The sequence below is a fragment of the Equus quagga genome, chromosome 7, assembly GCF_021613505.1.
Source record: "Equus quagga isolate Etosha38 chromosome 7, UCLA_HA_Equagga_1.0, whole genome shotgun sequence".
Lineage (NCBI taxonomy): Eukaryota > Metazoa > Chordata > Mammalia > Perissodactyla > Equidae > Equus > Equus quagga.
Genome location: NC_060273.1, coordinates 35,496,992 through 35,522,829, shown reverse-complemented (window position 1 = coordinate 35,522,829; position 25,838 = coordinate 35,496,992). Strand labels below are relative to the sequence as shown.

General features: G+C 45.0%; 1 protein-coding gene across 1 annotated transcript in view; it reads left to right on the top strand.

Annotated features, from left to right (window-relative positions):
- The first annotated feature begins 4,151 nt into the window (after positions 1-4,151).
- Positions 4,152-25,838, top strand: part of KPNA7 (karyopherin subunit alpha 7) — a 31,052-nt gene continuing 9,365 nt past the window's right edge. Inside the window, exons 1-8 of the mRNA XM_046667894.1 lie at positions 4,152-4,214; positions 5,864-5,992; positions 15,570-15,652; positions 16,078-16,346; positions 17,676-17,758; positions 19,855-20,118; positions 21,485-21,718; positions 23,482-23,664. Of these exons, the coding sequence (XP_046523850.1) occupies positions 4,152-4,214; positions 5,864-5,992; positions 15,570-15,652; positions 16,078-16,346; positions 17,676-17,758; positions 19,855-20,118; positions 21,485-21,718; positions 23,482-23,664 (1,308 nt within the window). The remainder of the gene's footprint in view (positions 4,215-5,863; positions 5,993-15,569; positions 15,653-16,077; positions 16,347-17,675; positions 17,759-19,854; positions 20,119-21,484; positions 21,719-23,481; positions 23,665-25,838) is intronic.

Below are 25,838 nucleotides of genomic sequence, written 5' to 3'. Positions count from 1 at the left end.
GCCAGAGGATGCCGAGGTGGGGCCCAGGTCCTGGGGCCCGTGACCCCCAAGATCATCCGCTCTCCCCTCCCAATCCCCAGGGACCCCCTAGGGCCCCACCCCAGCCCCAACAGTGCCTGCTTGCTGACCCGCACGCCTTGGAGCAGAGTCAGCTTGGTCCTTCCTGGGCAGTGAGTCTCACTCATGGCAACACATGGTGAAGTTTTGGCTTCAAACAAATTCCACTTTGTTTGAAGAAGTGGCTGGGAGTCATGCAGATCGGACCATCCATCAGAGGGTGTCCACAGTGCAGGTGAAGTGGCGAAACTTGTTGAAAAACCGTGTCTGCCGAGATCCCCTTCTGTAATTAGCCCCTGGGCGCTGGTGCAGAGTGGCCGGGGTGCGCAGAGGGTGGTATGAGTTTCTAAAGGTTACCTTGAAGGAGAAATGGGGTCCTTGGGAGTTAATGCTCTGTACGTTTCTGAACTAGTTAATTCTCTTAAACTGTGAGTATGTGTTAATTTAAAATCGGAAAGATACTGCTTTATAGAAGCCAATGCTTAGATGATATGTCTTAATTTAAAACAGTTCTCGGTTCGTGCAGTAGGCTCAGAAAGCTTGTCTAAATCTAGAAAAATATAGAAAAAACCAAAATGACCTGTAATGCCCCAACCAGGCAAAGTGACGCAGTGCTGTTAAGGCTTGGTTGGGGTCCCTTGGCTGGGCCTCTGACACCCAAGACAGGGGTCTCGTGATATGTGGGGAGCAGCAGAGCTGGCCTAAGGCTGCGCGTGTGTGTAGACAAAACCCCGAAGTTGGTGGCGTTTGCCTAATTAACCAGTTAGGCTTTCTCTGGATCTCAGACTTAGAGAATGGATGAAGAAAGGTCCCAATTTGATTTTGTGCATAACTCGAAGCCTCCAGCTTGGCGTTTTCATGCTCCTGGTTAAGGATGACAGGGTGCTGGCTCTCCTGGATGCTACAAATAGCAATGCGAGGGGAAGGAAGCACGTTTTTGAGCTGTGACTAGAGAAGACTGTGAAAGCCAGAAGGATTTGCTTTGCAGCTGGCTTTGCAGACTGTCCCCAAATGAAGTGGTTTGGCCAAATCCGTGACTTTCAAATTGCTCCCTCAAGATGCCTCAGGGAGCGGGGAGGACCCAGTCTGATCTGAAGTTGAGCTTTCTCTGCTTATGTCGTCTTGTGCTGGCTTCTACATGATATTTGATTTGAAGGAAGGCAGAGGCCATCTGAACCCCTGGATCCACTTCCAACGTTCCTGATGGCCATACCTTCTGGGATGTGGCAGAAGGATGAGTGGTTCCCATGGCAATGGTGCTAGAACTAGGCACTGCCTTGGGTCTCCTCAGAAGCGAAAGCATTTCTTTCCCTTGTACCAAACTGGCCTCTTGTGCACTTTCAGACTGTCGCATGAACTGAGCTGGTCGGGCTGCTTACAGTGGGTGAAGACACAGCAACGAGGTGGCGACACGTAGCAGAGTATTTCAGAAGTGGCCTCTGTTGTTTCCATTGCCTAAAACCCGTGCTGTCCTATTTTCCAACATGTCACCCCATGTGTCAAGTGCCACCCACAGGGGTGACTTGGTGCCGTCCTAATCAGACCCTGCTCCAGATGGTTGGCTGCAAAGCTTAGTGATCCAAAGTGTGGACGCAGGAGTGAGACAGATAGAGGCTGAAGTCTGGCTCTGATACTTAACAGCTGTGGGAACTCGGCGGTTCTGTGGGAAGTGACGTCTGAGATGGTTTCTCCATCTTCTCTCTCTACCTTAGTATTAATCTTGCTTCATTTAATCCTAAATGTCCAACATTCTTGGCACGTGATAAACACATTTTGGCCATTGCTTCCTGAAGTAGGTCCCTAAGACTAGTCTTCTCCAGACTTATAACAAATGCCATATGTCTTCTCTCTTGGAGAGTAGCATACAGCTTCTCATTTAAACCTGCATCTTGGATCCCGACCGATAATCCTCTTGACTCTGGTTATTACAGCAACTAGAAAACTCTTTTGAGATGGTCTTTTAAAGGGTATCACGGTTAATAGCAATGATTTACCTTTGGGTCATAAAAAACAACTCTGCTTCCTTACGGGGCAGAATTGGAGATTTCTTAAAGTGGAAGAACAGGATACGTGACTCTCTGGCCTGAGGTGACAGTGCTGAGATTGTCCTGCCGTATAGCTCTCTGCTCCTCCTGAAGTGCTGGCTTCTGATGTGTTGCTGGTGGGAAAGCTACCTCCAGCTTGAACTTCCAACTGAATTAATCTAAAGGCTGAGAGTGTCTTAAACCAGCTTTAGGGAGGCGCTTCTCCTGGTACCTGCGTTGAGATTGAAGGACTGTGGATGTCACCGAGGCCCCTCTGCTCTGCAGGCAGGGTTGAGTATGGCTGGGGAAGGGGAGGTGGCCAACATGCCTTTGTTAACAGAATAGTTGAGAACTTCCTTAATGTTCCTTTGACCCATTGTCTCTCGCTCCACCTCTTCAGATTGCGCTGTGCTGGGGGCGGGGAGATGGGTGAATTCCAGGAAGGAATTCACATTTCTCCTTCTTGGATTTACAGACAAGTCATTCTTGCCCAAGTTCCTAAGGAGACTAATGCTTTAAAACAGGCAAAGTCACCACAGCAAAGCCTCTGCCTGAGGCTCAGCAGACTTATTCTATCTTGTGGCTGCTGGTGCTGCTTTGGTCCCCGACCTGGAGCCACTGACGCTGGTAGTGGCGCTAACACTAGCATTCTGTTGTTCTTTCTCAAATTCCCGTCTTTCTCTTGGTCCCTTGCTGGCTCTCTCTTCTCTTGGGCCCTACAATAAGCATCACCAAAGTTCAATTCTTGTTCTGTTCTCACATAGAGTTCCTTTGTCGTCTTAAGACATCAGTCTTGGCTCTCTCTTCACTTATGGGATTCCTCAACTTGTCTACACTGTCCCCTCCAAATTAATGTCTAAATTAGTCTTTCTTGCCAGAATCATTCCCAGCTGTTATACACTCAAGACTGGAGTCGGTAGCCTCTGGGCATCTTTATCTAGTTTTTTCTGTAATATAGTCTAGCCCATGCTATACACTTGGAAACAGATGGCTATTCATTGTACATTTATAAGAAGTGTCATTCCCTGTTGCCTTGTAGAAAGTTTAAACTTGGCCTAATTTGAATAACCTCCTCGAATTGAGGGCTGACTCCTTTTATGACCTTATCACCCACCACCATCATCCAACAAATATTTGAGTACCTACTTATTATACGCCACACATGGTGAAGGGGCTGAGGAATCATACCTAAGACACGTGTGGTCCCATTGTCATTAGAAGTAGGGAGAGGAAGATGCGCAGACAAGACAATATTGGAAGGTAGTAAAAGCTATGGAGACAATAAAATAGATTGATTGGGAAGATGCCTAGATTCTTAGATAGGAAAGAATTGTTGGAGATGAAGTGGGTTGGGGCCAGCTCATGCACAGTGGGCATCATAGACTGAATTTTCTTCTGAGCTCAATGGGCAGCCCACAGAGCCTTCTTAAGTGGGGGAAGTTACATGATCAGATTATTTTCAAGACCACATGGCTTCTGTGTAGAGAACAGGTTGGAATAAGGCAATGGTAGAAGCAAGGAGAACACTTAGAAGGCCATTGTCAGAGTGTGGGTAATAGATGATGGCGGCCCGGTCCAGGGTAGATGGAGTCTACCAAGGAATTAGAAAGAGTGGGCCACACTTGACACTGCCCTGATCCGATGTGCTGGTGGATTGGGTGTGGGAGGAGAGGGCCATCTTCCTGTCGTAGCCTGGTTGGGCTTCTCGCTATCCTGTACACATACCCTGAACAGCACTCCTTGGACACAGCCACATAAGAGGGTTCTGTGCTTTCCTTCCAGCCTACCATAGCCATCAAAGGCCCACTTCAAGCGAAACTGCCGCTGTAGGTTTCCCTTACTCCTGCCGCCCAGAGCTGGTCCCTTCTGAGCTCCCACCGTGCTCATCACCGGTGGAGCTGGCATGGTGCTGCCTATGGAAGCTGACTTCCTGAGTCCGCTCTCCATTCCACTGTGAGCCCTTTAAAGGCTTAGAGCCCAAATGACTTTAACATAGTATCCCACACCCTGGACACTGAAAATCTCTTTGTAACTCTCCTACCTACAGGTGGTTTATTTCTTCCCGTCAATATGCTGACAGGAGCTCCAGAAGGGAGGCTGAGAAAATTTAAGTACCGCGGCAAAGACACAGCTGTGAGTATGAAACACCCGGGCTTCACCGTACCGAGGACTAGGGCAGTGGAAAGCTCATGGCGGCAACGCGTCAAAGATGGAGCGGAGGATGGGGAGATTGGGGCTGACAAAGCAAATAGAGCAAAATGTTCATTGTGGATAAGTGCGTGGGTGTTCGGTGAACAATTCATTCAACTTTTCTGTTTGAAATTTTCATAATAAAATATTGAGGGTGGGGAGGACAAAAGTGCGTGGACCTAGCAGTCAGACAACGGTGGGCTCAAATCAAGGTCCCCATGTGATCTGGAAACTATTAACTTCAGAACTTCAGTTTCTTCATCTATAAAACAGGGCTGGTACCTCCCTCCTGAGGGACTGGATAGCAGCATCCAGTGCTGGATATCTAGATGCTTAACTGCAGCTACTCATGCCAAGGGAGCTTCCCACGGAGCTAAAAATATTTGCGATACCAGTGTGGCCAACATAAGCCTACCTTGTAGAAATGGACTTGAAAAGTCCAGATTGTTCTTCTCACCGCTGGAATGAGCATGAGGGCCTGGGTCAGGGAGCCTATGCTGTGTATGGATTCTAGCTCACTCAGCTTCTCTGGTCTCAAAGTTTTCTGGCTCTAGCTCTGGGTCCACCATCTGCATATCTTGACTGGCCTTTCATACAGGGTTGGCTACCATCTCGGGAATCGGAAGGTAGCTGAGGAGGAGGGAAGCATGAGGCCACAGCTGCCCAGTTAGGACACCACCCAGTCAAATCACTCTTACTTATACCCCTTCCAATGAGCTTGGCTAACTGGCTTCCAAGACCACTACAGATTAAAGGAAGCCAGTTAGAACAAAGGAATTGCTCTCCATGGAGAGCAACTGGAAGGGCCAGGAGATGAGAAGGGAGAAACCAGCATTACAGAGCCCTCCACGAGGAGAGGCCACTTAGTGATGGAGACCACAGTACAACTGGCTCCATAAACCCCAAAGGTGTCCCTGCCTTGTTGGATGACACCACGATGACCCTATTTTTAAGCAAGGATTAAATGGCTTGTTCAAGAAACCGGAAGTATCCAATAGGTATTAATTTCCTTATAATTAACTTAAAAATCTTCCACCTAGACCTCATCTATCCGTAAACTAGATCTTTTCCCAAGATTCTCAAACCTATAAAGTCTGTGAGTTTTGCTTGATATAGGGAGAAGAGGTGGTTTTTATTTTAAATTTTAATCGTCCTCAGTCTGGTGTCCAAAACTCTTGTTTGGACCTTTAGACTGATTGCCTAACAGCGGAAATGGTCAGGGACTTCTGGGGCCCGGGGTTTCCCTTCACGGTCCCCAGCCCCACCTGGATCCGTGCAGTTGGAAGGCCCAGGCCGGCTCTTCAGGAATCAATCAGCACCAGTGAAGACGCGCTCAGACTCGGGGCAATGGGATGCCCTGCTCAGATATCTCTACAGCTTGGCCTACCAAGGGTATCCATGCCCTTCTTCGCTTCCGGAGGAAGATTGACTGTTTTTCTAGATGCAGGATAGAAAGAGAGAGCAGAGGAGGTAACGGGGCTGAGACTATTGACTAGCTGTGGGATCTTAACTCCTCCAGCCTGTTGTGTCTGTACAAGTGACAACCCGACCTCCCAGCTCTACATGCTTCCACTCTTTCTTTTCCCCGCTAGATGAGGCGGCAACAGCGCATAGCAGTCAGCCTGGAGCTCCGGAAGGCCAAGAAAGACGAGCAAGCCTTAAAGAGAAGAAATATCACCCCTCTCTCCCCTGACCCAGCTTCTGAACAACACACCAAAGTGGTAGGTTGGGGATGTGTGTTTAGAGCAGTTGTGTGTAAATTACATCCTTAGTAGGTTTCTCTGGCTTGACACTGTTTACTAGATTCAGAACTTGCAAGCTCTCACCGGTCTTTAAAGAAAGGAGTGGTGAGATCAGGGTTGGAGCTAAACGGGTGTTGTCAGAAAGCTAAGGGTCGTGAGCTTCGTGGCTGTGAGACTGCGGGAATCTATGTTCAAACGGGGGGGGGGGGGTAAGAAGGTGCTGCTTCTAACTGAAAATTCACTTGCCACCCCTCGGGCGGAAACAGGAAATGAGGGATCCTGAAGGTTATCTCTCAGCAGAGGAATCGAGTCACTTGACATGTAAAGTCTTACCTAGGACTTGAATGCTGTCCTCTGTCTTCCGTTCTCCATCTGTCCCATCCTGGTTAAATGCAATGCCTGGGTTGACTTCTAGGCCAATACAGTTTTTGGTGACTCCTTTCCAGAATGCCCCGACTAGGAGGTTTCCCTTCTTAGAACTCCAGTAACGTTGAACCTGCCCGCCTTTTATGATCCACCGCTGTCTTTTTCCCCCCTTAACTATCCACGTGCATCATGGCACCTGGCTAGGATTAAGGCTCTTAGAGGAAAGAGACTGGTTCAATCTGGGCAAGTGGATCCCATGATGCGTTACAGGACATCAGACGGAACAGTTGTAATAATTCTCTGAATGGCCTTGGACTCTGAACCATATCTCTACTTAGTTTCATGTGTCTAGAGGAGTCGCTAGGATTCCCACCACCTGAGGAAAGTGAAACTAGGAAACAAAACTCTGAAAAGAGTGATTTCCCTTTTTCTCCTATATTAGCGTGTTCCCTTTAAAAAAATTATAATTCACATATGACAGAATTCACCCTTTTAAAGGATATAATCAATGGTTTTTAGGATATGCATAAGGTTGTGCAACCGTGTACTAATCTCAGAACATATTTCTCGCCTCACATAGAAACCTCATACCCGTTAAACGGCCACGCCCGGTCCTCCTTGCCCCTAGCCTCTGGCGACCACAAATCTACTTTCCACCTGTATGGATCTACCCAATCTGGATATTTCATATAAGTTAATCATATAACACGTGGTCTTTTGTGGCCGGCTTCTTTCCTTTGGCATAATGTTTTCAAGAGTCATCCACTTTGTACGTGTATCGGTACTTTATTCCTTTTGTGGCTGAGTAATATTTCATTGTATGAATAGACCACGTTTCGTCATCCATTCATTAGCTGGTGGACATTTGGGTTGCATCCACTTTTGGCTGTTAACATAACAGCTATGAACATAATAATGTTGCTGTAAACATTTCTGTACACGTTTTTCTGAGAACATGTTTTCAGTTCCCTTCAGAATATACCCAGGAGTAGAATTGCTGGAACATATGTGAATTCTATGTTTAGCTTTTTAAGGAACTCCCTATGGTGAGCTGAATAATGGCCCCCAGGGGCCGGCCCGGTGGTGCAGCGGTTAAGTGCGCATGTTCCGCTTCGGCAGCCCGGGGTTTGCTGGTTCGGATGCCGGGTGTGGACGTGGCACTGCTTGGCAAGCCATGCTGTGGTCGGCTTCCCACGTATAAACTAGAGAAAGGTGGGCACGGATGCTAGCTCAGGGCAAGTCTTCCTCAGAAAAAAGAGGAGGATTGGCAGCAGTTAGCTCAGGGCTAATCTTCCTCAAAAGCAAAAATAAATAATAAAAATAGTAATGGCCCCCTACACGTCTCCGTCTCCTAATTGAGAACCTGTGAATGTTAACTTATATGACAAAAGAGACTTTGTGGATGTGATTAAGTTAAGGGTCTTGACACGGGGAGGTCATCCTGGATTGTCTGCGGGCGCCCAATGCAATCGCAATGGTTCCTATTAGAAGAAGGATGAAAGACAACAGAGCAGAAGGTGATATGTTGACAGAAGCAGAGATTAGCGTGACGTGCTTTGACGATGAAGGGAGGGGTCACAGGCCAAGGAGTGCCAGCGGCCCCACTAGAAGCTGGAAAAGGCGCGGGAACAGATTCTCCCGTCAGGACCTCCAGGAGGAGCCAGACCTGCCCACACCCTGACTTTAGACAGATGAAAGTGACCTCCGGAACTGTAAGAGAATTCCTTTTTGTTGTTTTAAGGCACTAAATTTGTGGTAATTTTTACAGCAGTGATAGAAAACAAATGTGCCGCCAAGCTGTCTTCCAAAGCAGCTGTGACATTGTACATTCTGACGTTCTCATCGACGCTTGTTATTGTCCATTTTTGGGTTATAGCCACCTAGTGGGTGCGAAGGGCTATATTGTTGTGATTTCCCTATGTTTTTCTAATGACTAATAATGAGCATTTTTTCATGTGTTTATTAGCTATTTGTATATCATCTTTGGAGAAATGTCTATTCAAAACCTTTGCTCTTTTTTTTTTTTTGAGGAAGATTAGCCCTGAGCTAACATCTGCTGCCAATCCTCCTCTTTTTTGCTGAGGAAGACTGGCCCTCAGCTAACGTCCATGCCCATCTTCCTCTACTTTATACGTGGGACGCCTGCTACAGCATGGCTTGCTGAGCGGTGCCATGTCCACACCCTGGATCCGAACAGGTGAACCCCAGGCCACTGAAGTGGAATGCGCAAACTTAACCGCTGCGCCACCAGTCAGGTCCTCTGCCCATTTTTTAAATCCAGCAATTTGTCTTTTTTTTAAGCTAGCCATGTGTTCTAGTGGTTAAGATTCGGTGCTCTCACCCCTGTGGCCCGGGTTCACGTAATTGTCTCTCAGTTGTCACACTGTGGTGGCTGCATGTTGCTGTGATGCTGATGGCTATGCCACCGGGATTTCAAATGCCAACAGGGTCACCCATGGTGGACAGGTTTCAGCGGAGCTTCTAGTCTAAGACAGACTAGGAAGAAGGACCTGGCCACCCACTTCTGGGGGAAAAAATGGCTAGGAAAACTCTATGCCTAGCAGCCACCGTATCAGACAATGATACATGGCTGGAAGCATTCACCTCTGCTGTACACAGGGTCCCTAGGAGTCGGAATCAACAGGACAGCACTAACGATAAAATTTGTCTTTTTATTGTTGAGTTATAACACTTCTTTATACGTTCTGGATACTAGACCCTTACTGGGTATGATTTGTGAGTATTTTCTCCCATTCTGTGAGTTAATGTTTCATTTTCTTTTTTTTCCTTGTAAAGAAGATTGGCCCTGAGCTAACATCTGTTGCCAATCTTCCTCTTTTTTGCTTGAGGCAGATTGTCCCTGAGCTAACATCTGTGCCAATCTTCCTCTATTTTGTATGTGGGATGCTGCCACAGCATGGCTTGATGAACAGTGTGTAGGTCCATGCCTGGGATCCGAACCACGAACCCCAGGCCATTGAAGCAGAGCACATGAACTTAACCACTACACCACTGGGCTGGCCCCATCACTTTCCTGATAGTATCCTTTGAAGCACAAACTTTTGAATTTGAAAACAGCTCAATTTATCTTCTTTTTTTCTTTGGTTGCTTGTGCTTTAGGTATCATATCTAAGGATCCATTGCGTAACCCAAGGTCCCAAAGATTTATGCTTAGGTTTCCTTCTAAGAGTCTTACAGTTTTAGCTTTCACGTTTAGGTCTTTGATCTGTTTTGAGTTGATTTTTGTAAACGGTGTGAGTAGGGGTCCAACTTCATTGTTTTGCGTGTGGGTATCCAGTTGTCCCAGCACTAGAAAGACTATTCTCTCGTCACTGAATGGCCTTAACACCCTGTCAAAGATTGAGTGACCATAAATTTGGAGGTTGACTTGTGGTCTCTGAATTCTCTTCCATTGGTCAACGTGTTTATCTTCTGCCAGCACCACCAGACTTGCTTTCTGTAGCTTTGTAATAGCTTTTCGTACTGGGAAGCGTGTCTTCCAACTTTGTTCTTCCTTTTCAAGATTGTTTTAGCTATTTGGGATCCATCGTATTTCCATACAAATTTTAGAATCAGCTTGTCAATTTCTTTAATAAAGGCAGCTCAGGTTTTGATGAAGATTGCATTGAATCTGTGGATCGATTTGTAAAGTATTGTCATCTTACGATGTTAAGTCTTTCAATTCATGAACATGGGGTATTTTTCAATTTATTTAGGTCCTCGCAAGTTTTTTTTATGGTTTCAGCATGTAGGTCTTGCACTTCTTTTGCTAAATTTATTCCTAAGTATTTTGTGCTTTTTGATGCTATTGTAAATTTTCTTAATTTCAATTTTGGATTATTCATTGCTAGTTTATAGAAATACAATTGAGGGGCCGGCCCGGTGGTGCAGCGGTTAAGTTCGTACCTTCTGCTTCGGTGGCCCGGGGTTCACCGGTTCAGATTCCGGGTATGGACATGGCACCACTTGGCACGCCATGCTGTGGTAGGGGTCCCACATATAAAATAGAGGAAGATGGGCACGGATGTGAGCTCAGGGCCAGTCTTCCTCAAAAAAAAAAAAAAAACCCAAAAACTAATTGATTTTTTGTATGTTGATCTTGCAACCTGGCTGAATCTTGTTTATTAGCTCTAATTTTTTGTGTGGATTCTTTAGGATCTTCTATATACAAGTTCATGTCATCCACAAATAGAGATATTTTTACTTCTTTTTCTGATCTTGATGCATTTTCTTTTTTTTCCTCACCTAATTAACCTATCTAGAACTTCCAATGCTATGTTGAATAAAAGTGGGAAGAGTGGGCATCCTTGACTTATTTCTGATCTTAGAGGGAAAGCTTTCAATCTTTTGTCATTTAGTATGATGCTATCTATGGGTTTTTTGTAGCTGTCTTTATCAGGTTAAAGAAGGTCCCTTTTATGGCTAGTATGTTGGATGTTTTTTTTATCATGGAAGGGTGCTGGATTTTGTCAAATGCTTTTCCTGCATTTATTGAGACGATTATGTGCACCCCCCCCCCCGCCGTGTTCTATTAATATGGTACACTACATTTTCATATGTTGACCCACCCACGCATTCCTGGCTTAAATCCTAGCTGGTTACAATGTATGAGCCTGTTCATATGTTGACGAATTTTGTTTCCTAGTGATTGTTGAGAATTGTTACATACACATTCCCGAGGGGTGCTGGTCTGTACTGTTTCTTGTAATGTCTTTGTCTGCTGGCATCAGGGTAACCCTTGACTCATAGAATGAACTAGAAGTTCCCCTCTTCTATTTCTTGGAAGAGTTTGTGAAAGATTGCTGTTAACACTTCTTTAACTGTTTGGGGAAATTCACCAGTGAAGCTACCTGAGCCTGGGCTTCTCTTTGTGACCGTTTTATTTTATTATTTTTTAAGTAATAATTCAATCTCTTGTTACAGATCTATTCAGATTTTCTATTTCTTCTTGAGTCACTTTTGGTAGTTGGCATGTTTCTAGGAACTAGTTCATCTGGGTTATTCAATCTGTTGGCGTACTTTGTTCATACAGTCTCTAATCATTTTTATTTCTATAAGTTTGGTAGTAATGTCCCCTCTTTCATTCCTGGCTTTAATAATTTGAACCTTCTCTATTTTTCTCTTGATCGGTCTAGCCAAAGATTTGTGATTTTCATTGATCTTTTGAAACAATTTTTGGTTTCATTCATTTTTTTCTTCTATTTTTTGATTCTGTTTCATTTATTTCCACTCTAGTATCTAATATTTCCTTTTTTCTGCTTGCTTTGGGTGAAGTTTGCTTTTATTTTTCTAGTTTTTTCAAGGTGTAAAGTTAGGTTGTAGATTTGAGATCTTTCTACTTTTTTCTGATACATGCGTTTATGGCTATATCTTCTAAGCTCTGCTTAGCTGCGTCTCATCAGTTTTTGGTATGCTGTGTTCTTGTTTCATTATCTCAAAGTAGTTCCTAACTTCCCTAGTGATTTCTCATTTGACCCATCGGTTATTTAGGAGTATACTGTTTACTTTCCACAAATTTATGGATTTCCCCAATTTTTTTCTATTATTGCTTTCTAATTATATTCCATTGTGGTTAGAGAACACACTTTGCGTGATTTCAGTCCTTTTTAAATTTCCTGAAACATGTTTCATGGCCTAACATATGGTCTGTTGTGGAGAACATTCCATGTGCCCTTGAAAAATGTGTTTTCTTAGGGTTAGCCTGGTGGCATAGTGGTTAAGTTCACGTGCTGTGCTTTGGCAGCCCAGGGTACATGGGTTCAGATCCCAGGAGTGGACCTACTCACTGCTCATCAAGCCATGCTGTGGCAGCGTCCCAAACACAAAAAATAGAGGAAGATTGGCACAGATGTTAGCTCAGGGCTGATCTTACCCCGCACCCCACCTCAAAAAAAAAAAGAGGAATATTGGCAACAGATGTTAGCTCAGGGCTAATCTTCCTCACCAAGGAAAAAAGAAGCATATTCTCCTGTTGGTTGGTCTAGATGTCTGTTAGGTCTGGTAGATTTGTAGTGGTGTTCGAGCCTTCTATTGCCTTATTATTCTGTCTAGTTGTTCCATCCATTACTGAGTGTGGGGTTTGAAATCTCCAACTGTTATTGTTGAGTTCTCTATTTCTCCCTTCACTTCTGTCAGTTTTCGCTGCATGTTGGGGCCATTGGGTGCATATATGTTTATAATATATCTTTTTGATGGATGAATTGACTCATTATAAAATAGCCTTCTTTGTCTTTAACAATAAATTTTGCCTTAAAGTTTGCTTTGTCTAATATTAGCATATCCTCTTCAGCTCTCTGGTTACTGTTGGCATGGTATATTGTTTTCAATTCTTTTACTTTCAACTCATTTATGCCTTTGAATCTAAAGTGTGTCTCTTGTAGACAGCATATTGTTGGGTCATGTTTTTTTAAACCCATTCTGCCAATTCTTGCCCTTTATTGGGAGTGTTTAATGTATTTAAATTTAATGCAATTACTAAGATAGGTTTTATGTCTGCCATTTTGCTATTTGTTAGCTGTGTGTCTCATGTCTTTTTTGTTCCTCTATTCCTCCATTACGACGTCTTTTCTACTAAATAGATATTTTCCAGTTTAATATTTTAATTTCCCTGTTGTTTCTTTTACTATGTTTTTTGAATTATTTTCTTAGCGTTTGCCCTGGGGATAGTTAACATCTTATAACAGTTAGTTTGGAGTAATACCAACTTAATTTCAATAGTAAACAAGACTTTGCTCCTACATAGCTTTGTTCCTTGCCTACCTCCTTTTGCATTATTGTCATACAAGTTACCTCTTTATACATTGTGTACCCATTAATATAGATTTGTGATTATTGCTATATGCGGTTGTCTTTTAAATCAGATAGAAGAGAGTTACAATCAAAAATACATTTATAGTCTTTTATATGTACCAATATGTTTACCTTTACTGGTGTTCTTGATTTTTTTCGTGTGACTTGAATTATTGGCTAGCTTCTAGTACCTGAAGAACTCTCTTCTTATAGAGTAGGTTTACTAACAATGGATTCTCTCAGTTTTTGTTTATCTGGGGATCTCTTAATTTCTTTTTTATCATGATAGTTTGCTGAATATGGAATGCTTGCTTTGACAGTCTTTCCTTCAGCATTTTGAAAATGTCATCCTGCTGCTTTCTGGTCTCCATGCTTCTGGTGATAAATCAGCTCTTGATTGTATTGAGGCGTCATGCATAATGAATTGATCTCTGCTCATTTCAAGATTCTGTCTTTGTTTTTGGTATTCAGCAGTTTGATTATGACATGTCCAGGTGCAGATCTCTTGGAGTTTTTCATATTAGGAGCTCGTGGAGCTTCTCAGATGTGATTAATTTTTTAATCAAATTTGGGATGTATTTGGAAATCATTTCTTCAAAAATGCTTTCTGCACCTTTCTCTCTTTCCTCTCCATCCTATTATGCATATGTTGGTATGCTTGATGGTATCTCACAGATCCATAAGCATCTGTTAATTTTCATCTTCATTCTTTTTTATCTTCCTCAGAATGGGTAATCTTAATGGACCTATCTTCAAGTTCACTGGTTGTTTATTCTCTGTGCTCAAATCTGCTCTTGTGCCCCTTTAATGAATTTTTCATTTCAATTGTTGTATTTTCCAATTCCAGAATTTCCAGTTGATTCCTATTTATAGTTTCTATCTCTTCACTGATAGCCTCTATGTGGTACAACATCAACCCTCTACTTTCCTTTAGTTATTTAGACATGATTTTCCTTACTTCTTAGAACATATTTCAAGTCTTTGTCTAGTAAGTCCAATGTCTGGGTTCCACAGGCACAATTTCTATCAATGGCCTTTTTTTTTTCTTGTATACATGCTGTACTTTGCATGTCTTTTAATTTCTTTGACAACTGGTCATTTAACATAATGTGGCAACTTTGCATATCAGATCCTTCCTCCCCTTGCCCAGGATTTGTTGTTGTTGTTTATTTGTTCAGTAACTTGCAGAACTAATTTTGCAAAGTCTGTATTTTTTGTCACGGGTGGCCACTGAATTCTCTGCTCAGTTAGCTTACTGGTCGGCTAATTATTGGACAGAGATTTCCTTAACACTTGGGGAACACTTTGGGAAACCAAAAATTCATCCAGTCTTTGCCAAGGAGTGCTGTGTGCTTGTTGGGGCATGCCTTCAACACTCAGCCAGGTAGTTGATAACACTGCCTTCAACTTTCACTTCCCACTTGCACAGAGCCTTAAAGTCATCCAGAGGTGAGCACTCAAGGGCCTTCTCAGTATTTTGTGAGCATGCGCACAGCCCTATACAGGCACATTACTTCCAGATTTTCAGGAAAATGTTGGAGCTTTCAAAGCCCCAATGAACATCTCATTCCCAGGCTTTTCCTTTTAAGTTTTTTCATTAGTCTATTGTTTGCCCCCAACTGTTATCTGCCTCCCCCCACCAAGCAGCTATGAACTTAAACAACTGCCTCTAATTGTTTTTAACAAATATCCCCAGGGAAAAGACTTTATACATTGTGTGAGCTCTGAGTCAAATAAAGAGAATCTTACAAATAGGATCTCCCAGGAAACCACCAGACAGGTCAAATAATAATTCTCTGGGAATGAGGCTTTAACTGGTTCTGCCTCCTCCAGTGGCTCCTGGGTTGTTGGTTTCAGGGCTATCGTAGAGCTGGGGGATGGGTGGGAATGAGGTAAGGCAAAATGCTGCAACGCTCACTGTTCTTACTGGGAGTTAGACATTTTTCTTGAGATTTAGACCTTTTTCTTGCATAAACTCTTTTGGGCTTAAATAAAACAAGTTGCGGCAAGCCTTTGGTCCGTTTCTAGAGTTCTGAAAAGGTTGATTCTGACTATTTTTGTCAGCTTTCTTGTTGCTCTCATGGAGGAGAGAATTTTTGGAGGTCCTTATTCTTCCATCATTGCTGACATCCACTAGCATGTTCTTGCTGCGTGGGATAAAAAGGTGCTGGGGACCCAAGCGATGATAGGATTTACCCCTCCCCGAGAGCATGAGGAGTGCTCCACAGATCTGTGAGACCTATGAGACCACCAAATTTTCTTCCCTCCCCTGATACAGACCAGCATGCAGATTAGGACATCCTGTTCAAGCCAACCTGTTTGAATCAGATAAATGGCCAGACTAGATGATCTTCCATGTTCCTTTTGGCAGAGACTCTGACCTGAATGTGTCTCCTTGCAGATCAACCTCACCCTGCAAGAAATAATCAACGGTGTGAATGCCTCAGATCCAGACTTATGTTTCCAGGCCACCCAGGCAGCCAGGTATCACCAAACAGACTTCTGTTTACAGGTTCACAGCTAGAAATGAGCGTCACTGGCCTATTTGGTTTCTTGGCAGTGGCAAAATCCCACATGATGTAAGAAAAGGCTAGTCCCTCCAAAAGTGAGAGGAAATTGCTCCCCTACACTGTCCTTGAGAACAACGTAAGATATGCAAGTGTTGTCAGAAATGAATGGCTTAATTTAAATTGGCCCCTACAGGAATCTTGGCTCATAGATAACACCTGAGGGGGAGAATGTTTCTTCATCCCAGTGAAGTGCTATAGGCTGAACTCAAGGAGATTAAGTAGCTGTGGCCCAGCTGCTTGTCTCATTTGATAGTCAGGCATGCCAAGACCATCTATAAAGGAGGTTATTAATACCTGCTTCGTATGACTTGTTTTTGTTCTTTCTCTTTCCTTGCAAAGGAAAATGCTGTCCCGGGAAAGGAACCCTCCTCTAAAACTGATTATTGAAGCAGGGCTCATTCCCAGGCTGGTGGAGTTCCTGAAGTCATCGCTTCACCCCTGCTTGCAGTTCGAGGCAGCCTGGGCTCTGACCAACATCGCTTCGGGGACCTCGGAGCAGACTCGAGCCGTCGTGGAAGGGGGAGCCATCCAGCCTCTGGTGGAGCTTCTGTCTTCCCCTCATATGACTGTGTGTGAACAGGCAGTGTGGGCCCTCGGTAACATAGCAGGTGAGCCTCTCCCCCTTGAAGGACTAAGAAAACGGCAGGCCAGGCAGTGGCATGCTGTGGGAGTTCTTTGGGTAGTATTGTGGGCCTGATACTCTAAGTACCTAGACATGCTGGGAAAAGCACAACAGGCTTTTCCAAAATTCAGGGTCAAGTTCAGAGGCCAAAGATTGAAGCTGAAGCCAGACAATGCAGTATGTACTGAAGCTACATGTGGCCTGGGGACGTCTGCCAATACCGGGGTCCTACGGCCTCAGGTCTTAGTTGAGCTTTAGGAACAAAAGACATGTCTTTGGTCAATGTAGGGGTTTATGATAGACCCTTACATAACCCAGGACCCTAAAGGATCTTACTTCCAGTGACAGTTGCCAAGGGAACATGCAAAACAAGTTTCCTTAGTTGGGGTAAAAGTCCACCCTGAAAACATAGTCCTAAGACTGGCCTGGTGGATTTGCACGAGCTGGGGAGGTCGTGCTACAGGATTAGAAGCTCCAGGATTCCTGGCTGAATATAAATACAGTGCTCTGGAGGAAACGCACTCAATTAGGCCCCTCAGGATTTTGGCAAATTAAGCTCAGCCAAATATCAGCAATTTCAAGTTCAGAGAATTAACAGCCCGCCATGACTGAGTCAGCAGAAACAACGGTATGATTAGACCTCCAAGGATTTGAGATATTGGGATTAGCAAAGGCAGAACATAAAGTTATTCTGCTTTTTTTAAGTGCTTGCAAAAATAAGGCACCTATTAGAGGGCCTTTGCTTCTCATTTGGCTTGGTTCGGTGAGGAACAGGCAAAACTGGGTGGTATGATGTAACGTGTGCCTTGCCTGATGGTTTAAGAATTGCCAGCTGAGGCTTCTACGGTCTAAAAATTGGTATTCTAGCCAAAGTGGCAGACGGCTGATGGCTAGCATCTATCCATCTCCCAGACTTTGTTCTGAGTCGCATTTGCAAGTTACTACCCTGTGCCAAAGTCTTCTGGGAGGACAAGCTGGTCTGCAGTGGCCTTCCTCTTCCTGAGGACTGTGCTGTGAAATGCCACCAGCATTTAGAGCCCACTGCCTGGGCCCAGTTGGCTGCCTCCTTGATGCATCCGCAGACTCTGCTTATAGAAATCGTTGCTGCGTGGTGCCTGCTTTTCACATCAGGCCTATCCACCCAACTGACGTGTTGCAGACCCAGGATCTAGTTCATGGCTGTACCATCTACTTGCCCAGTCAAGGAATGAGTTTTGACCTCTCAGCCTTTGCACAGATTTTTTAAAAAATTAGTTACCCACCCCAGGATTGTCTTTGTTCCCTCTTTGAATGTCATTTTCTTATCTGTTTGCAGGTGATGGCCCAGAATTCAGAGACATTGTCATCTCAAGCAATGTCATCCCACAGCTGCGGGCCCTGATTTCATCAACCACACCAGTGAGTGTCTTCAAATTAGACAAACTAGCTTGGTAACAAGTTCCCAAAGTTGGGAAACTGGGGAAGTACTTCCAAATTAATGCTCCATCATGTGGTTGCTGCCTGGCCCTTTGTGACAGCAATTATAAACAAGGCCTAGGACTGAATACCACTTTGGGTAGAAATTGGTCCAAATTTGTTTTCAGGGGAGAAGTGCTGATCTTTTGGGGTCACTAGAAGAGGTCTGTTAAAGTTTTCCTAAGCTTACATCCTGCAAAAGTAGATGGATAAGCTCTCCATGCAAGGCACACAGACAGAATTAGTGGCTTACCACTAATTCCCGGGTAACAGGGTTTAGAGCTGAATCTTAGAGTCAAAGTTGATTGATATGGTGACAATAGATGACTGCCTGGATTAGGAATTAAATTTGGGCGCTAGATTCGCCTCAAACAAAAATGAAGAGAAGTTGGCTTTCCAAAAGCCAAAGGAATACATGCCCAGCCCTCAAAGTGGGAGAAAATCTGGCGTGGTTGAACCCGGAAAAGGCTGGCATGACTAAGGGAGTTTGCAAGGAGAGAGCGGTGTGAGATGGCAAGTAGGATGAGGGGCTTAGACATCATCCTGGTGGCAAAGGCACGCCTGTGGAGGATTTTGAAGTAGGAAGTGAAGGTCTGATCTTTTAGAAAGACCCTTCAGGTTGCTTGTTGTAGGCACTGTAGCAGAGGGACATGGTGACGCATGTGGACCTGGGATGCTGCTGTGCTGGACATGGAAGGGAGACAGAAAGAAGCTAGGATGCTGTCAGGTTTGGGGTTAGGTCGCCTAGATGACATTCCTCCTAGAGAAGTGGGGAGGAGGAAAGGAAGGAGGAATCGGAGTCTTCGTTGTACGTGCGAAGTTGAAGCGAGTGAGAGGCACCATCGCCGCAATGGCAGGTAGACAGATAGGAGGGTCTGGCTGATCATATGTGCACGCAGGTGTCGTCCAGCTTGGCAAGGCCAGCTAGAGCTGAGGTCAGCAGCCTAACCTGGCCAGCTGCTTGCTTTTGTAAATAAAGTGTTACTGGTGCACAGCCATGCCCATTTATTTACCCACATATTGTCTGTGGCTTCTGCAGTGTCACAAGGGCAGAGATCTCTAGTCGCGACAGAGACCATGTGGCCCACAAAGCTGAAAATGTTTACTATCTGGCCCTTTACAGACAAAGTTTGCCAACCCCTGACCTAGAGTATGAGGAGAGCCTGGGAGCAAGTCCTGGGGGCTCCAATATTCAGAAGTCAGGCAGAACCTGCCAAGGAGACGGAGAAGAAGCAGCCAGCCCGTTTGGCAATAGAAAACCGGGTTTGGCGTCACAGATGCCAAGAAGAGCTTTCTCAAAAGGGAATGACTGGCTACTAAATTTAGCTGAGGGGCACAGTAACTTTAGGACTGGAAAGCAGCTGTTGGATTTGGTGACTTGAAAGGAACTGATTTCAACACTGACTACAAAGAAGTGGGGACAGAATCTGGACTAGAAGGGTGGGGGAACAAATGGGAATCTGTGAGGTAGACAGTGCCTGCGGATGCCTTCTTGAGGCTAGACTCTGAAACATAGAAGTGGGTGATGGCTGGAAAGGTGCCAAGAGTTGGGGTTGAAGGTCGCAGAGTATGTTTCTATACTGGTGGGAGTGATCCAGAGGACGGAGATGATCCTGGGGCCAGAATCTTCAAAGGCAAAAAGTGATGGGATCCAGATGTTGGGTAGGACGGCTGATCCTCAAATAGAAGGTCAGCAATGTGGTTATGACAAGTCGGTGGACTGCTGGGAAGACCAGGTAATTCCTGCTTGGTTTTGTTTTGTCGGTGAAAAATGAAATTAGGTCATCAATTGATTCGAGTGGGGAAGGACATTTTGGAGAATATAAGGAAACCTCTGTCTAACATTTGAACATGAAACAAAACATAAAGCTCGTTCTCTGTCGCTAGTATACATTACTACCTAGAACAAATTCCTGTTTGAAGCTCAAACGCTTTGGTTCATGCTGGTCGATGATATCGATTAAAGATGGCAAGGACACACGGCCATTTGCATTTTTCCTTCCTGGCACCTGATGCTGGAGGCAGTCTCCTCGTTACAGATCACGTTTCTGCGGAACATCACGTGGACCCTGTCCAACCTGTGCCGAAACAAGAACCCGTACCCTTGCGAAAGAGCAGTGAAGCAAATGCTGCCCGTCCTCTCCCGCCTCCTTCAGCACCAGGACAGTGAGGTTCTCTCGGACGCCTGCTGGGCCCTGTCCTACCTCACCGATGGCTGCAATGATCGCATCGGCCAAGTGGTTGACATCGGCGTCCTGCCCAGGCTGGTGGAGCTCATGACCAGCTCGGAACTCAACGTCTTGGTAAATGTCCCAGGTGCCATCTGTCCCTGGATGGGCCTTCAGATGAGAGTCTGTAAATCAGATTCAGTCTAGCAAGTTCTGTCTCTCCACCCCCAGCTGTTTACCTAGAACCAAGCTTGTCTTCTGCATTTCCCTGGTTTCTGCCACTCTAGCCAAGGACTTGAATCTATTTTCTCCTAAAATTCCAGTGGGTATTAAGTAATTTACTTTTTCTTAATCTGATACCTAGAAAATACAGAAAAGCACCAAATTAAAATTGCGTATAATCCCTCCACCCAATGAACTGTCCTTTTGTGGCGTTTCTTTCTAGTGGTCTATGCATCGAGACATTAACAAGTTGGCTTATACGGGTGTGTGTGTTTGTTAATGTAAAACTCATTGTAACACTTGAATTTCTTACTCAAGTATAAAAGAGAGTTTCCTCTTATCCTCTCTCTGGTTTGTTCTCTTAGACTACTTCAGATAGAGATGAAAAGTAAAACCAACATTAAATACTTTGCTACGTTATGAAATGTGTCACTTACATAAGACATCTCTTGAAACCATAGTTCAAACTTGCAGGTGCTCCTCTTGACATCTGTGCCTAATGTTCATGAACATCTCTTCCAAGATGATCATAATATTCCTCGGAGGTCAAGGTCAGTTTAGGGGTAGTGCTGGGGGCATGAAGGATGTGAAGAGAATATCGACAGGAAGTTGCTTATTGTGGGGGTCTGGGACCCAACTGGAGCCATCCTGACAAGGCTACTTCCACTTCTCGTTTGAATAACAGATGCCTAACACAATAGGCTAGGAAAACTCTGGAACTGTTGATGGGTGACTCTGGGGCTGCCACTACAGTGCAGAGAAACCAAAAGAAATCCACAGTCAGCCCCCCTAGGACGGTTGCTGTCTTGAGCCCATTTGTGGACCCATCCTGGGAACCTTCAGAGTTATAGCGAGGGGGTTTGTGAATACACCAGAAAATGCCATTGGGATTCCCATGAGCTCCAATTAAATATACAACAGAAGCTTGATACTGGTGCTAAATACAAATTCAGTAGAAATTATGACATTATAAACACTATAATCCACTTAGCAATTTTCCCACTGTAAGGAGATGAAAGGACAGCATCACTTCTTGATAAAGGCATGCCTCGACCTCCATCTCACTTGAGCTGGGAAGTCTCAGGAGGCTGGCAAGTACCTTTAAACTGCATAAATGGCGTGATGTGCTGAATGATAAGGATCATTCTTCACAGGCTTCCAGAGAGCCACCCGTATAGCATGACCAACGTTTGGGAGGGCGCAGTGCTTGGGGTGATCATCACCCTCCACTGTGATAAATTTGCAATACTTGGTTACACCTCTAACCTTCTTCTTCCAGACGCCCTCTCTCCGCACTGTGGGGAACATCGTCACGGGAACCGATCACCAGACCCAGGTGGCTATTGATGCCGGCATGCTGAGCGTTCTTCCCCAGCTCCTGATGCACCCCAAGTCCTCCATCCAGAAGGAGGCAGCCTGGGCCCTGAGCAACGTGGCCGCAGGGCCCTGCCAGCACATCCAGCAGCTCATTGCTTGCGGCATGCTGCCTCCGCTGGTGGCTCTGCTAAAAAACGTAAGTGGCGTACTTGGCGTCTGTGACAAAAGGCTACTTTCCAACTGGCCCTGTGTTAACTCCTTTGGGAATCCAGACGCAGGCTAAGGAGCAAGTTAGTTGAGATCTCCACAAAGCTGTAAAACCTTAGTTTGCTGGTTCTCCCTGAGAAAAAGGAAGAGCATTCCATTTTGGACAACCCATTAAAAATCTAGAAGACTGAATAGGCATTGCTCAATGAAGGGGTGACCCTATCACTCAAAGATCTGGAAAAATCTTGAGCTGGGAAATATTGGCTTATCTCTAGGTGGTGTTAAAAGAATACGCCATCAAGTCTGTTCTTGCCAAAAGAGGGAGGTGATTTCGTTTTGTTTCAGGAGGAAAAATGTATCAGTTTCTGGTGATAATATACACTGAAGAAAGGTGACCTTTTCAGTGTAAAAATCACATTGATTAAAGTGGTAATACACACGGAAAATCCAGACATAAAAGTAGAAAACGCAATGAAGCTTCCTTCTTCCTCCTGACTCCCATTTCCCTTCCCGAGGGCAACTACCATCGTCAGCATTTCTTTTTGTCACCTTTTAGTGGAGAAGCTATGTTTAAACCACCTACCTGTGAAACAAGTCAGAGGGGGCTACCTTAGGTTGGAGGTGGGGAAGTAGGTGGAATAGGATGGGAAAGAGAAGCTACTGGTGGTGGTCCTGCTCCCAGGGTGGAGGGTGGGTTCCCAGGAGGTATGAAAAGGTAGGCCAGGTGTGTGATCCAAATCACAGCATCTTCTGATCTATTCGACACTTCCTATCCTGCTGCGAGTCTGTCCGTATTCCAATCAGAAACATCCAGTCATGAATCCCGGAGTAATCTTATTTCAAACCATGCCTGTTGCACTATAACTTGGAGCCAGAAGTTGTTGGTTTGGGTTTTTGATCTTATTTTAAACCGAGGTCACAGTTTTCCCCAGCCATAAGATGGGAGGAACTCCTGCCCAGGGATGGGAGGATTCACGATAAATTATTCCCATATTTCTGGGCCAAGACGTTTTTATAAGCGTAAGGGATCCGTTGAGTGATATTTCAGTGGCCTTCCTCTGTCACTTCTGGCCTGGCTCCATCCCCAAGATCACGTCTGTGTGCTCAGCTTTGTGGCTATGCAGCTGCTTGTCCAAAGTTTCACTGGGCCAGAAAGAGAAGAAATGTAGACATAGCCCACTATAATTGAAAATTCCAAGCATAGTGCCTGAATTGGTTTATGTTCTATTTTTCCCATAACCTGACTTAAGGAAGTGGATCTGTTTGAACTTAGAACCTTTCCTCTAAGACTCCATATGACTCTGCCTGCCTGTTTTTTGGCCCCTCAGAAAATGCCATCTTCTGGGGCCAGCCTGGTGGTGTACTGGTTAAGTTTGTATGCTCCGCTTTGGTGGCCTGGGATTAGCAGGTTGGGATCCCAAGTGTAGACCTACCACCACTCGCCAAACCACACTGTGGTGGCAGCCCACATAAAATAAAGGAAGATTGACACAGATGTTAGCTCAGGGCTAATCTTCCTCAAGTAAAAAGAGGAAGATTGGCAGCAGATGTTAGCTCAGGGCAAATCTTCCTCACACATACACACAAAAATACCATCTTCTCAAGAACTAGAGGCAGGTTGCCAAGATATTCTATGTAAATTGCACATGTCATCCTGGCTGTCACCAGCCTACCTAGAAACTGAACCAAGTTAGCATCACTCCATTGAAGTTCTTCGGGATCTGTAAAGGACATAAATTTCTCTTTCTGCAGGGAGAATTTAAAGTCCAGAAAGAGGCGGTCTGGACAGTGGCTAACTTCACAACTGGGGGCACCGTGGACCAGTTGATCCAGCTTGTCCGCTCTGGAGTCTTGGAGCCACTGGTGAATCTGCTCACCATCCAAGACCCCAAAATTGTTCTCATCATCCTTGACATCATCTCTTTTATCCTCCAGGTGAGCTGTTCTGAACAGGTTGGTTCTAAACAGCAGTCTCCAAATTTAAGCTGTTTCATTTGGTTCTTAAAACCCAAGTAGGATTCTCTTTCCTCTCCACTTCCCACCCCGTCTCCCTGTCCACACATCCTATGGATAACAACAATGAGAGGCCTTTTAAAGAAAGTCTATCTTCATTTCTCAAAGGAGTGTCCTTGTTCCCAGCCCTGTTTTAGATGCTCAGGATACAACGAGCAAAGTCCTTGTTTTAATAGAGCTTATGTATTAGTGGGGAGGGGAACAGACACAACACGTGAGTAAAATACACCTGATGAAGGGGAAGCCACTGATGGCTCGGAGTAGGGAGGGGATGGTGATTGCTTATGCCATATGTCAGGAGAAACTTCTCTGAGGAAGAACACTTGAGCAAAGACCTGAAAGAAGTGAGTGAGTCGTGTGGCTATCTGGGGAAGAGCATTCTAGGTGAAAGGAATAGCAAGGAGGAGGGTGTGGCCAGAGCGGAGCAAAGGGGTGGAAGGTGGCGTGCGATCAGGCTCATGGCATCCAGGCGCCAGACCACTTAAGGTCTGTGAGAACTTTGACTTTTCTGAGTGAGGTGGAGAAACCAACTGAAGGTTTGAAGTAGGAAAGAATAGTGAGCCACGTGACTGGCTCTTTTAGAAGGCTAAAACACAGGACACACTTGAAGGAGCAGCAAGAAGTTGGCAGGGATAGATCCTGAGGGACCATAGTAGACTTCCTTTTCCATTCAACTATGTGGCTGGGAGAATGGACGACAAAGTCTTGAATTAGAATTCTAGAAAAGTCTTATTTCTGAAATAAAGGTAGGTGAAGCCAATATTTCCATACTATTTGTGTCAGTTCTATATTGCTGCGTAACAAATTACCTCTCAGTGGGCTTAAACATTATTTCAAATAGTGGCTGGGTTAGGAATCTAGGGGCAGCTTAGCTGGATGGTTCTGGCTCAGGGTCTCTCATAAAGTTCAAGATGTCAACTGGGGCTGCAGTCTCATCTGAAGGCTTGATGGAGGCTGGAGGATCAGCTTCCAAGGTGACTCACGCACACGCCTGGCAAGTTATTCTTCCCACGTGGACCTCGCCATAGGACAGCTTGAGTGTCCTCACATCATGGCAGCTGACTTCTTCTGGGGTGGGTGACCTGAGAAGGCAAGGCGGAAGCCCCAGTGACTATTATGACCTATAAAGGAGGTCATCTTAACAACACCCTATTGGTTACTCTGATCAGCCCTATTCAGCATGGGAGGGGACTACACAAAGGCATGAATACGAGGAGGCAGGGATCATCTGGGGCCATCTTGGAGGCTGGCTACATTCATTTGCTTAAAGGTCCTTTCATATGCGACTAAGCTATTTGAAAAGTTTCAAAGTAACACCAGGGAACTCCTTTTAAAAGCCCACTTGAAGCGTCCTTTTCATGTAACTGTCTTGGAAAGAACTGACCTGAATCAAGAAGAGATCTGAAATATAGCCCAATTAGACACGAAGACTTTGAGTGAACCGCACAAAGAGGACAGGCTTGGCAGCCGGTCGACAAAGTTGGATGTAACAAACTTGGGAAAGCACACTTTGTAGGCTATAAAAATTTAATGTCATCTGCTTCATTTAAACTAAACACTTGGGATTTTTTTCTTGGCGAGTCTGGGCAGATTGCCTCTGCTGGACCAGTGAAGCCCTGGATCAGAGGGACATCGGACAGTAGGTTAGAAAGATCAAGATGAGACAGGAGAACGCTTCAAATGGGCAGCACACTGCAGTGGAGGTTCTTTGAAGTAACTTTGGGGCCATTTGCTTTTCATCAAGGTCCAAACTCCTTCTCCAGAGCTCCTACTGCCCTGGGTCATCCCCTACTTTCCAGGTTGCTGTCTGAGGCTGACCTAGCACATTGGTTCCTGTCTCACATTCTTGACTCAAAGCTGATAACTCATCTTGGACCAACAGATAGGACTAGAGGGTATCAAGACTTAGATGCATGGTATAAACTTGCATCAGGTAAACAATATGGCCTAAGGAATGTTTAATTTGATCCATAGGAGGTTTTTTATTACTGCTCACAAAACAGCAAGCAGACCCATCAGGATATGACGCCAAAGTTCTCCCTCCTTCTCCCTCCGTCTCCCCCTCCCTCCCTCTCTCTCCCACCCCCCTCTCCCCC